The sequence below is a fragment of the Plectropomus leopardus genome, chromosome 19 (assembly GCF_008729295.1).
Source record: "Plectropomus leopardus isolate mb chromosome 19, YSFRI_Pleo_2.0, whole genome shotgun sequence".
NCBI lineage: Eukaryota > Metazoa > Chordata > Actinopteri > Perciformes > Serranidae > Plectropomus > Plectropomus leopardus.
Window position 1 is genome coordinate 24459293 of NC_056481.1, and position 12344 is coordinate 24471636.

At 38.8% G+C, this 12344-nt stretch overlaps 2 protein-coding genes across 3 annotated transcripts; both read left to right on the forward strand.

Annotated features, from left to right (window-relative positions):
- On the forward strand, positions 1-5986 carry rsph1 (radial spoke head component 1). The gene is made up of 8 exons (XM_042508638.1): positions 1-93; positions 271-384; positions 1640-1745; positions 1880-1970; positions 2918-3053; positions 4799-4870; positions 5511-5619; positions 5921-5986. The coding sequence occupies exons 1-8, from the start codon at positions 43-45 to the stop codon at positions 5965-5967; spliced, it is 726 nt and encodes a 241-aa protein (XP_042364572.1). The 5' UTR covers positions 1-42; the 3' UTR covers positions 5968-5986.
- Positions 5987-7318: 1332 nt separating this feature from the next.
- adprm (ADP-ribose/CDP-alcohol diphosphatase, manganese-dependent) lies at positions 7319-11171 on the forward strand. Of its 2 annotated transcripts, XM_042507412.1 has the most exons (3): positions 7319-8055; positions 8719-8841; positions 10094-11171. In XM_042507412.1, exons 1-3 carry the CDS (start codon positions 7482-7484, stop codon positions 10408-10410), a joined length of 1014 nt encoding a protein of 337 aa, XP_042363346.1. In that variant the 5' UTR covers positions 7319-7481; the 3' UTR covers positions 10411-11171. The 2 variants fall into 2 exon arrangements, with proteins under 2 accessions (XP_042363346.1, XP_042363347.1); XM_042507413.1 differs by lacking the exon at positions 8719-8841.
- The last annotated feature ends 1173 nt before the right edge of the window (positions 11172-12344 follow it).

The window sequence follows — 12344 nt, forward strand, 5'->3', positions numbered from 1 at the left end:
TAAATCTTTACATCATCTTTACTAAGAGAGTTAGAGAGAAAAATGTCGGATGTCGGATCTGATGAGTTTGATGATGAACGCAGTAAACTCGGGGTGAGAGACTTTAATGAAAGAGCTAGCGTTACATGCTGTGTTCAGTTTGTTGTTATGACGGTAGCAGGCTGAAGCTAATGTTAGCATTAACTCACCTTGTTAGTTGACAGCAGCTGGTAGGAGGTCTCACCTTCTCTGTCGCTGGAGACAAACTTTCTGGTTTTTTGACTGGCGCAGGAATATGAAGGAGACCGAAATGAAGCCGGAGAGAGACACGGAGTCGGTAAAGCTGTCCTGCCAAACGGAGACATCTATCAGGGACAGTACGAGAACGGCAGGAGACACGGACAGGTACCGTTATGATGTGTCGAGTCTAATCAAATCAAGTCAACACCACCTTCATAGACCTTTTTCACGGCACACATTTTGAAATGTCCTAACAGGAAAAGCACGGGTGTATTTATTAACATTATTGATAGCTGCATTCTATTAAGAGGAAGTCTTGGTATTGTGCACGTTATCAATTTAACCTGTGCTTTTTCTGCTTTGGGAAGTCAAAATGTCAGCTGTGACAAAGTTTGATAAAGCTAAGTGAACACAAGTACACAAAAAACTGAAAACCAAGAAATAGGAGTAATAATACAGTGCAGTAGATAAACAGTAGATTTCTGCAGCCTGCTATGCCCTGAAAAAAATCACACAAGCTCTATAGTCTAAGTATGGTCAGGATAGGTATCCTGTCATTAATAAAGCTTTTTAAATATTCAACAGGTCCACCACACAAAATTGACAGTATGTGGCAGATAACAGTTTAAAGAGTTTAGATAGTCTACATGCTTTGCTTTGCTTTTGGGCCCACCTTTGCAAAATGACAGGAGGCAAGGGGCCAGTCGCAGTAGGATTTTTGGACATTTTTAGGATTTTAGGAACCTTCAAGGATTTCAGGACATTTCTAAGTCATTACGAAATGTCTATGATTTTAGGAAATTTCTAGGATTTTAGTATGATTCTATGACTTTAGGACGTTTTGAGGATATGGGGATGTTTCTAAGATTTTAGAAAGTTTCAAGGATTTAATAACGTTTCTAGGATTTTAGGACGTCTCTAGGTCTCCAGGATGTTTGTAAGACTTTCGGATATTTCCAGCATTTCTAAGATTTGTGAGGATTTTCAGATGTTTCTAGGATTTTAGGACATTTCTAGGATTTTAGAGCACTTCTAGGATTTTAGGATGTTTGTAGGATTGTAGGAAATTTGTAAGATTTTAGGAAATTTCTAGCATTTCAGGACTTTTCTGGGATTTTTAGGACATGTCAAAGATTAAAGGACGTTTCTTGGATTTTCAGACATCTCTAGGTTTCCAGGATGTTTGTAAGATTTTAGGACATTTATAGGATTTCAGATAATTTCTAAAATTTTAGAGCACTTCTAGGATTTTAGGATGTTTGTAGGATTTTAGTTCATTTTTAAGATATTAGGATGCTTCTAGGATTTTAGGTCATTAGAGGCTTAGTTAGAACCTCTGTCAGGGGGTATGGGGGATCTTCCACTGGCACTTAAACAAGAATATTTTCTCTGACTGATGTATATGGATTTTTGTCAATAGGGGACATATCACTTCAAGAATGGGGCAAGATATGTGGGAGATTATTACCAGAACATGAAACATGGACAGGGCACCTTCTACTATCCAGATGGCTCCAAATATGAAGGTACCACAAAGCTAAAGCGTGCGAGTTGAGATAGATGCCAATTTCTGCATTTCATTAGTGCGTGTGTGGAGTGTCTTTTAAAAATTAAGTTAACATGGAGCTTCAGAAACAAACTCTTTTTGTCTCTTTGTCAGGATCGTGGGTTGAGGACCTGAGACAGGATCATGGGGTCTACACGTACCCCAATGGAGACACGTATGATGGAGAGTGGCTGAAACATATGAGGTACATCTACAGTTTTACAGTCACAAGTGTCACTGAGACGTTTGTAGTTTTTTTTCTGGAAGCACACTTTTCTTTTGTCTGCTTCGAGTATCATCTCAGTTTGAAGCTTACTTGATTTCTTTTATCTGAACTCAGTGATACCAACAGTTACATGAGAACATCATTTACCTTGGGATATCATTATTTTAAAAAATCTAAATATATATTTTTTTAACCATTTAAGTCCTGGATCAACATCAGTTTCCTTTACTGCCATGTAAATCTCTAAAACCAGTTTTGGTTTCTTTCAAAAACATAGAAAAAAATATAATGAGGAACTTGGCAAGAAATGTCTTGCAAACTGAATAAATAAATCAATAAATAAAAACGATTTCAAATTCTCTTGTTAAAATATTTAAAATTATGTTACAGAAAAAAAGAGAAAAAAAAATCAGTACATTTTTTAGGCCATTTTCTTTCCCTTATTTCTTTCTCTTTTTTACCTTTCTTTTTTTCTTTTTTGCTTATTCTAAAGTTATTGTGTTTGTTGTTTTTTTTTTAACTGATTTCTTGCTATTATGTGGTCCATTTCTTGTTAAATTGCTTCTCATCCTCCCTTATTTTTTGAAAGAAATCAAGCCAATTTACTCAGGTATTAGAGGGTTAAGTGTGGAATTGTTGATTTACATTTCAAACTATATGATGAAGATGATGACATTTTCAGGTATCTACGTAGGTTGCATGTGTTGTTTTGACAGCATCAAATTAGTATGTTTAAAAATGCAGTAGGACCTAAATGTGATATATAGTCTCGGAAATCTAAATAACAGATGTCTCTCTTTTCAGCCAGATTTAGCCTAGTAAAAATGTACATCTTTTTATGTGCACAATATGAAATTCATTCTACTTACGTACATAAAATGGTGATTTTAAAACTGGTGACTTCCTCTGTGTTGTCTGATTGCCAGGCATGGTCAGGGCATTTACCACTACCACGAAACTGGCTCAAAGTACAAGGGCTCATGGGTGAACGGCAAGATGGAGTCAGCTGGAGAGTACATCCACTCTAACCACAGATACAAGGGGAACTTTGTCAACAGCTATGTAAGTTCTACTTTGATTACTTTGATTACTATTTACAAAATGCTTGGCAAATGATCAATGGAAATATGCAATATCTTTCATGCTGCCTAAGTAGGGTCTGCAGGACCATGATGGTCTAAACAGTTTGGTTTATTTATGCTAGGCAAGATGAATCTCTGTCAGATGAGTAATACTGTAGATGCTTAAGGATAATATCAAATACAAGTAGTTATACCATCTCAGCTTTCAGTTAAAGTAGGCCTATATATTGGGCTGTAAATCTCTTTACTTTAATCACATTGGCAGTATCTCTAAACTCACTTCTTCTACACTCCATTTTGAAGTTGCAGAATAAAGCTGTAATGATTGCTTGTAGAAAATTCAGAATGCGCGAACATTGCTTAAAATGTATCCAGTTAGGCAGGAAATATGAGCAGTCTGACAATTGGGCAGGTTGTGAACTCACAAGTTAGACAAATGATAAAATTATTTCCAAACTTGACCTTTTTAAATTCCATCATAGTACAGTACACACAGACAAGTATTATTAGCAACATTACAGGTGCACTCACTTTACATTCAACCTCTAAGTTGAGCTTGTTTCCAGATCTCTACAAAACATGGTTGGAAATGTCCCAAACTCTCATTAAAAATACCCACTTTTGTCACTACAAACACAGCTGGAAATCTCTTGAACTCTTGTTAAATAATAACTGCTTTTGTTGCTGCAAATAGATAAGGGAATGTCCCAAAGTCTTGTACAAAAAGTACCCGCTTTTTTTTTTTTTGCTACAATCATAGCTGGAATTGTCAGAAATTCTCATTAAAAATAACTGTTTTTGTCGCTACAAACAAGGCTGGGAATGTTACAGACTCTCATTATAAAATGTCTGCTACAATCAGGGGTCAAAATGCCCCCCTCACTTTTTGAAAGTATCTGCTTTGGTTGCTACAAAGACTTAAAGAAATGTCCTGAACTCTTTGTTAAAAAATACCTGCTTTTGTGCGTCAATAGCTCAGTGAATGGAGCAGGTGCACCACGTACAATGGCAGTGCCCTTGCCACAGCGGCCGTGGTTTCGCTTCGACCACGCGGTCCTTTGCTGCATGTTGTCCCCTCTCTCTCCCCCTTACATTCTGTGCTGTCAAATAAAGACAAAAAAGCTGTCAAAAAATGATGTTTAAAAAAATGCACGCACACACAAAAACCCTACATTTGTTGAAACAAATTCAGATGAAAATATCCAGTACTTTTATTAACAAAATACCCACTTTTGTCACTGCACACAGGACTGAAAATGCCCCAAACACACACTAAAAAATGCCTGTTTTTGTCACCACAAACACACCAGGAAATGCTCCAAACTCTTGTTAAAAAATGAACACTTTTGCTTCAAACACATCAAGAAATGCTTGAATTCTAGTTAAAATTTGTCCTTAAACAGTGGTCTGTTGGCTTGAAATACCTGTTTTTGTCCCGACAAACGGCTGGAATTGTCCAAAACTATACCTTCTTCTATTGCTACAAACACACCAAGAAATGCCAGAAATCCACTTGAGAAAGAACCCAAAAAAGCTCTGTTGGTTTCAAATAATGATCAGCTGCCAGGTATTTAAGTTATGGCTTAAAATACTGTTTGGTTGTAGTTTTACTTTAAATAATTGTAATGTTTATATAATTGTATCACTTTGTAACACTGTCATTAACAAAGCAGATTCTGTCCTCAATGTTGAAGCTGTCGTTGCTATCCTGTTCTTATCTTGCAGCCGAATGGCCTGGGGAAGTACGTGTTCGACATCGGCTGTGAGCAGCATGGCGAATACCACCAATCAGAGCAGGTAACTCCACATCAGCACAATCCAGTTTAATTTCCCTACAATAATCTGGAAAACTGGAACTTGTCAGAACACACTGATATAACACACAGTGCAGAGACACAACATAACCATAACCAACTCTCTTCACGGAAACTCCAGCCAGCGACTGATGAGGACAACGGCAAAAACATCAAAACACAGAAGTCATCCTATCCAGGCTCAAGAGAAGGTTATTTCACCTTAGGGGCATCAGAGGGAGCAGAGGAGGTGCTGCAGCTGCCTCTATACACAACCTTTTTTTCAGTAGCATGGATCACTCAATGACTTGCATGATGATTTTTGGGTATTTTTAATTATGACAATGTCTTTTCATGCACAAGAATGCATCACTGCAGTTGAATACACTGCTAAAAGTATTATTCTCCTTTTCCATTGTGCACACTTGCCTGTTCTAAGTGCATGATTGACTGTATATGCATGTGACTGGCCATGCTGAGTGACTATATAAAAACTTTAAGATGCATGTTAGTAACTATAAGAAGTATGTTGGAGATGAAAAATACAGTGTGTGTCATCCTCAGTGAGCTTGGAGTTTGCAGATGTTTTGTTGCGACAGTCATGCTGCTTCCTCTTAAAAAATAGTCTCCTTCGTTCTGTGCAGGACCGGGCTGAGGGTGAGTGGGGCGAGGTGGCCTCCAACACCATCCTCAAGTGGATTCCTAAGTGTGTGACCGGTCCGACACTGTGGACTGCAGGCTCAGACACCTCAGGTGAACTTCATCAACACTATTTTAGAGGAAAAAAACAGACAAATCTGAGCTTTTTGTGCTTTACTACATAGAAGGTGCATAAAATAACAGAAAAATAATCTACCTTACATTACAGAAACCTGCAGAAAATATGCCAATCTGCTTAAACTCAGCCTTCGTGTTGGATGTTTCTGAGGCATTCATTAACGTCATGGCTGTTTTTGTGACCGTAGTTTCAAATGTTGTTGCCATATGCCTAAAATGCTTTGATATAATGAGACCTGAAAGTGCACTTAAGTGATTGTGTGTTTTCTTTTGTCAGGCGGGGAAAAGGAAATCCCTTCAGCAGAGGATGTGACAGAGAACTGACCTGTGCCATCATTCTACAGACCTGCGTCTTTCTATCTATGCATTAAAAAGCAATATTAATATATTATATGTTAATACATATCCTAAGCTTGTATTTTCAGTGTTTTCTTGAGAAAATGTATGGCTATAGCAATTGGAAACTTTCCATTACCTAATGTAATTATCATGGATGTTTACAGTGTGTACTTTTATACAGTGCAGTGCCCCCCTGTGGCAGTTTCCAGAACAACATTGTTACAACATTGAGAAAGGTAATTTTATTCTGTTAATGTAAGGTAAAACCACAGAATTAAAGCAAAATAAAAAACAACCTCTATTGGGGCCAGTCAAACTCCTTTCAGGGCCCTAAATAGATTTTGTTTGGTCTCCCCGGGGACGACCAAACTCTGAGCAAAATATTTGTGTGAGAGAAAGAGCGTAGGAAGTGAATTTCCTGCATCACATTAGTGTATTGAACAATTTACAATATTAACAGAATTGAAAATATGTTTGTGTTTGAGGATCAGACCGTTTGTTGCAGGTGCTTCTTTCAGTAACAGCTCTAGAACCACTTTTTCTTCACTGAGGTGGGCTCCTGAATGGTTCAGACAATTAAACTGTATGATTAATAATTAGTTTCTTAGAAATGAATGACATAAAATTGAGCCACTGTAGCCCCATATAAAATATGTGCAAATAATACCATGTAGTTGTCCAGAAACTTAAGGGGAAGGGACAATGTTTGGCAGAGCTGATTTCATAGCTGCTGAGAAATCCACTCTCTATTAGGGACTGTTTTTTTATATAGGGGGAGGTATGTTAAATATTTTGTACCCACTGGGGAGGGGTTTATCCCTTTTTTTTTAAGTTTGGCTTAGGGAAGGGACATAGAACTTTCAATTGTTTTACTTTGTTTATATGTTACCACCTATATTTTTTTTTATTTTATTTTTAAAGTAAACAAAATGAAAAAACAGAAGAATTAATTAAAATGAAGACACACCCCTGCTACCTCCACTGATAAATAAAAAACAGCCCCTTATTATACTTATTAAAAATAAGTAACTGAGCAGCTAAAGGGACCATGTGATACTATTTGTGACCTTCATGTTTCGGTATGTAGACAGAAAATATTGGGGTAGACACTTTTGCCTGCCTGTCAACAGGCAGGGAAAAGTATACTTTTTACAAACAAAGAAAAAAATTAATGAATTTTTGAATGAACAAGTTCCTTTTGAACAAATGGGCGGCCATTTTACTTTCACGTATCCACTTGTTCTTGATATCCACGCTTTTTCTCGCATTATTTTGAAGGATACACCCGGAAGTCGTTGGTTTATCTGTCTGTACTTGTGACTCCGTGCTGTCATCGTGTCGGGCGACAGCGGAAACGCCGCTACAGTTCTGACAGCCTGGCTGTATTTCGTCATGTGCGGAGGTTGAGAAAGTATCGGTACCCGGCAGGTGTCACTTGTACACTTTGCTCCCTCGGCAGACACAAACGAATATTACCTTTTCCAAAGACATCATCGACAATGGACGAGTGTCCTCCTCAAACGCCGCTGTTTACCTTCGGCGTGATAGCGGACATTCAGTACGCAGACCTGGACGACGGATACAACTTCACGCGCACGAGGAGGCGGTACTACCGGAGCAGTCTGCAGCTGCTGAGGAAAGCACAGGAAAGTTGGTCAGAGTCGGCTGTCAGACCAGACTTTATCCTCCAGCTGGGAGACATCATCGACGGCTTCAACAAGGGCCATGCCACCTCGCAGCGAGCCCTGGACACGGTGCTGAGAGAGTTCAGCTCCAGCCCCGTGGAGGTCCACCATGTGTGGGGCAACCACGAGTTCTATAACTTCAGCAGGAGCGCGCTGCTGCGGTCACAGCTCAACAGCACCCCGCACACCGACGGGAGTCAGAGCGGAGCCCCGGCCGGCGGGGAGATCTACGCCTACCAGTTCAGCCCGTTCCCCGGGTTCAGATTCGTGGTACTGGATGCTTACGATGTGAGCCTGCTGGGCAGAGAGCAGTCCAGCGGACAGTACGGCGATGCTTTGACTTTAATAAGCCAGCACAACAACAACGAGGATCTCAACTGTCCCCCAGGTATGCTGTCCTGCTAACAAGTCACAATATTACTTTATAACTAGCTCTACATTTATTATCATAATATATAATCCAATACATTTTCTTAATAAATCAAACTAATAATATATTTGTAATGTCATGAGTGTTCAGAAAAGTTTTTTATTATAGGTTTGCCAAGGAAATTGTTTTGGTGATTTTGTGCAAATAATCAAGTGCAGAAGTCAAGAGGAATAGTGTAAAATTTACAACAGACAATAGGAAAATCTAAGATATATATGAAAAATCAAGAAAATGAAGAATTGCCAAAACTGCAGTCCCTCTAATGGCCACTCGAGGCTAACGCAGAAACAAACAACAGCGGCATCATGCTGCTCACGTTCTGTGAGCCAGCATTGTCAAATACCGAAACAAAACGAGTGTGACAGGAGCGAAATTTTAAGGCCATGACACACAAAGCCAACCATCTACCGTCTGCCATGTGTCTAGGGTGTAACATACACGTCAGCAGCACTTTATAACAATAACAATAATTGACCCTCACTGTCACATGGCAGCTGAACTCTCTCCTGCAGTGTGTTGCACACATAACACATTGTCAAAAAGTCACAACCTTCACACCTATGATTACATTCTTAGATTAGTAGATTATAATTTTTTCCCCCTGTCGTGTTCTTGTGTCAGTGTCTGAGGGCCTGCTGCAGAGGTTTACTATGTTCAACGGTGGGTTCAGTAAGGACCAGCTGGACTGGCTGGATTCTGTTCTGTCTTCAGCGGATGACAAAAGGGAAAGAGTCACTATTGTCAGTAAGTAAATCTGTTGCTTTTATGAAGTGCCAGTTACAAAGATAATTTCCCCCGATATCTCTCTTGCTATTTATTTGTTTGAGTACAAGAAATTTCTTATTTTTTTTTACCTTTTCATAATAATATGATCAGATAAAAATCCCTCAATGCAGTTTTGGTGTATTTATACCTGTACTTTTATGTGGTCTGATTGCAATGTGATCACCCAAAATGCATTCTGATGCAAGTAGGCTTGGTTGATATGCAATATTTGAGACCTTTAGACCTTCCTGAAATTTCACCGGGGTACATGGTATATGACGTTCCAAGTGTGCGGTGCTAACATTCACCCCCCAACAGCAAGTTAGCTACTTACTTTCAGCTTTCCAGACTAATAAATACACAAAAGAAACCCACAAAATGTTAATAACAGTAATATTCTCACAGCTATTTTCCTTATTAAACACAGAAATGCAGCTGTACACCTTTTGAATTAACTTTGAAAAAACTTTGTTTTGATCACTGAGGACTTTCAAGGCATAATTGCCATCTAACTAATCAATAAAACACATTCGACAGAAACACAATAAAACTCATCCAAACCGTCTTGGTTACTCTTGTTAGTAATCTAGTTAGTAAGTCCACTGTTCCGGGGCGACCTATAGCTCACTGGGCACAGCATGCACCCCATATGCCTCAAGCTTCTGCAGCGGCCTGGGTTGAGTCCGGCTTGTGGCCCTTTGCTGCCTACCTTCCTTGTCCCTCTCAAGCTGTCCTATAAATAAAGGGAAAATGCCTCCAAAAAATAATCTTAAAAAAAAAGTAAGTTCACTGTTTCAACAATCATCAGTTCTGGTTTGGTCAAAATGAATCCTTAATCACCATGTTAGATATAAAAAAAGCACTGTTATTCCCCACAGCCTCTCTCTGCCTGCTGGCCGCCAGCTGTTAACAGTCCTGTTACTTCTCCCTGCACCACTAGGTGTTACGGTGTCTTTCAGCTCAGCTGCCTGTTTCTCCAGTAGAGAGCAGAGATTGAGCTCTGCTGTGCACTACATACAATGAGTTTAATAGAGAGAGGGTGCTTGTATTTATGACAGTATTACAAAAACATTTAGAAATACCCTGGAATACACTAATACTGTGATACTGCCCAAGGCTAGATGCAATGTGTAAAAACGGTCTTTGTTTCAGTTTTGACATATATCGTGGACATCATTTGCTGTCCTCCTGTACGACTTAAAAAAACCTCAACGTTTGTTTTCCTCCTTAGGTCACCTCCCTGTCCACCCTCGCTCCACAGAACCCATCTGCCTCGCCTGGAACTTTGACGAGCTCCTGGCCATCATAAGCTCCCACAGCAGTGTGGTGTGTTTCATGGCTGGACACGACCATGACGGTGGATACTACCAGGATAAAGACACGGGAGTGCACCACTTGACGTTAGAGGGGGTGATCGAGACTCCACCCAACGGCAATGCCTTTGGCACGGTGTCCGTGTACGAGGACAAGATGGTGCTGAAAGGGAACGGGCGGATCAGAGATCGGGTGTTTTTGTTTCCATGCCAAAGTGACACAGATCACAGTTAAGATTCATATTACTGAAGCTGTCAGGGCAATATTTTTTAGAATGTCTTGGGATTTAGAAACTCTGGACTGGGACATTTAGAGGATGTTTGTCACATTCTCTGGAGAAGTCTGAACTTTACGCGGGTTACTTTACAAGATAGACAATCTCCCATAGCATAGGGCTTTACATGTTTTTCTCAGATGACAAAAACATTCACAAATTTACTCATTTTAGTGATAAAGAACCAAACCTGCCCACTTTTGAGTTTTAGTAAAGCTGGGAATACTTTCAGAGGTTAAATACTAACAACTATTACAAAAATACAGACCTACATATACTCTGTTCTGTTTTTAGATCCTACATGTCACATTCACTTACCTCAGCAGAGCAAAAGTACCTCAAATAAGTTATTGCACTCATGGGTTTTTGTTATTTATAATCCTGACGAAGTGTGAAATATATCTCATACACTGGACATGTTTTAACTTTGACATTAAATTAATTTGCATATTTTTATGCACCTACTTTAAGGAGGAAATTATTTACTTGCACTTGCTGCCTTTTTGCATGTCGCATATTGCACATAAGGGATTTCATTATACTGTTATTTCCTGATTGATGCATTGTGTTGCTAACTATAACTGATATATCATCCAGTTTTCAGGTATGAGAATTGGCACAAGATATGTGCAAGTCTGTATGATTTACTATGTAAAACAATGCAACCAATAATAAAAACTGCACTAGCTGCACTTCTGTGTATGGCTAAATGCCACATTTGCATCTTGTCTTATGCTGCATTCAGGATACATGGAAAGTGGCTGATACAAGTTGTCTGTCAGGGCTGCGTATTGGCTAGAATCTGATGAGAAAAAACGATAGTATCGCGATTCAGGGTTTATAATTCAATATATCGCGATACTGTAAGCAAGGCAATATATTGTGATTTTTTTTTTTATTTTAGGAGCCAGGGTGGGCCTTTTATGACTCTGCCTGTTGCATAGGCCTGTGTTCTTTGTTTTTACGTGAGCTATACGTTGTTATGTCGGAGTTAAAGAATCAAATGGTTGATGACAGATTACACCAATGCTATCTAGTAGCGACGGGAATCACCAGAGGCCCCACAAATCAATATTATTACGATACTTGCACAATACAATATTATTGCGATTTTAAACATGTTGCTCTATTGGGAGTACTGCCAGTGGTGGAAAGTAACTAAGTACATTTACTCAAGTACTGTACTTAAATGCAAATTAGAGGTAGTTGGACTTTACTTGAACTTTTCTTTTCATACCACTCAATACTTCTATGTCACTACATTCCAGGGGGAACAAATTGTACTTTGCACAAGTTACTTTACAAATTTAGATTTTGCATAAAAAGCATAAGTTAGTAAAATTTTGTTATAAGTTCCAGTTTAAACAAGTACAGCTTAAACAATTAGTCGATGAATCAATTAGCTGATTGAAAAATGAATTAACATAAAAAAGTTAGTGTCCGGGCTGCCTCAAATTTTTAAGTTGACTGAATTTGAGGAGGCAAGTTGAGGTAATTTTGTAATGTTTCAACGTGTCTTCAAATCCCAATCTTGCCTCGGGCACCAAAATGGCGAGAGCCGGCCTTGGGAGGGCCAAAGTGCTACAAGAACACAGTAACTATGTTGATTAAAGGTACATACCCACTTTTGTGTTTACGACAACTACTACTAAGAATAACAATAATAACTTTATGTATATAGCACATTTTAAAACAGAGTTTATAAATTCTTACACAAAAAAGCTAAGCAGAAGCAGATACCCCAAAGGCAACCAAGCAATGGCCAACAATCTTGTAATACTAAGGCCAGAGATTAAGGCAGAATTACACAAGCAATCAGACGCAAGAACATATTAGAAAGAAGACAGATGATAATGAGATAAAAACACTAAAAACATTAAAAGTAAATACAATA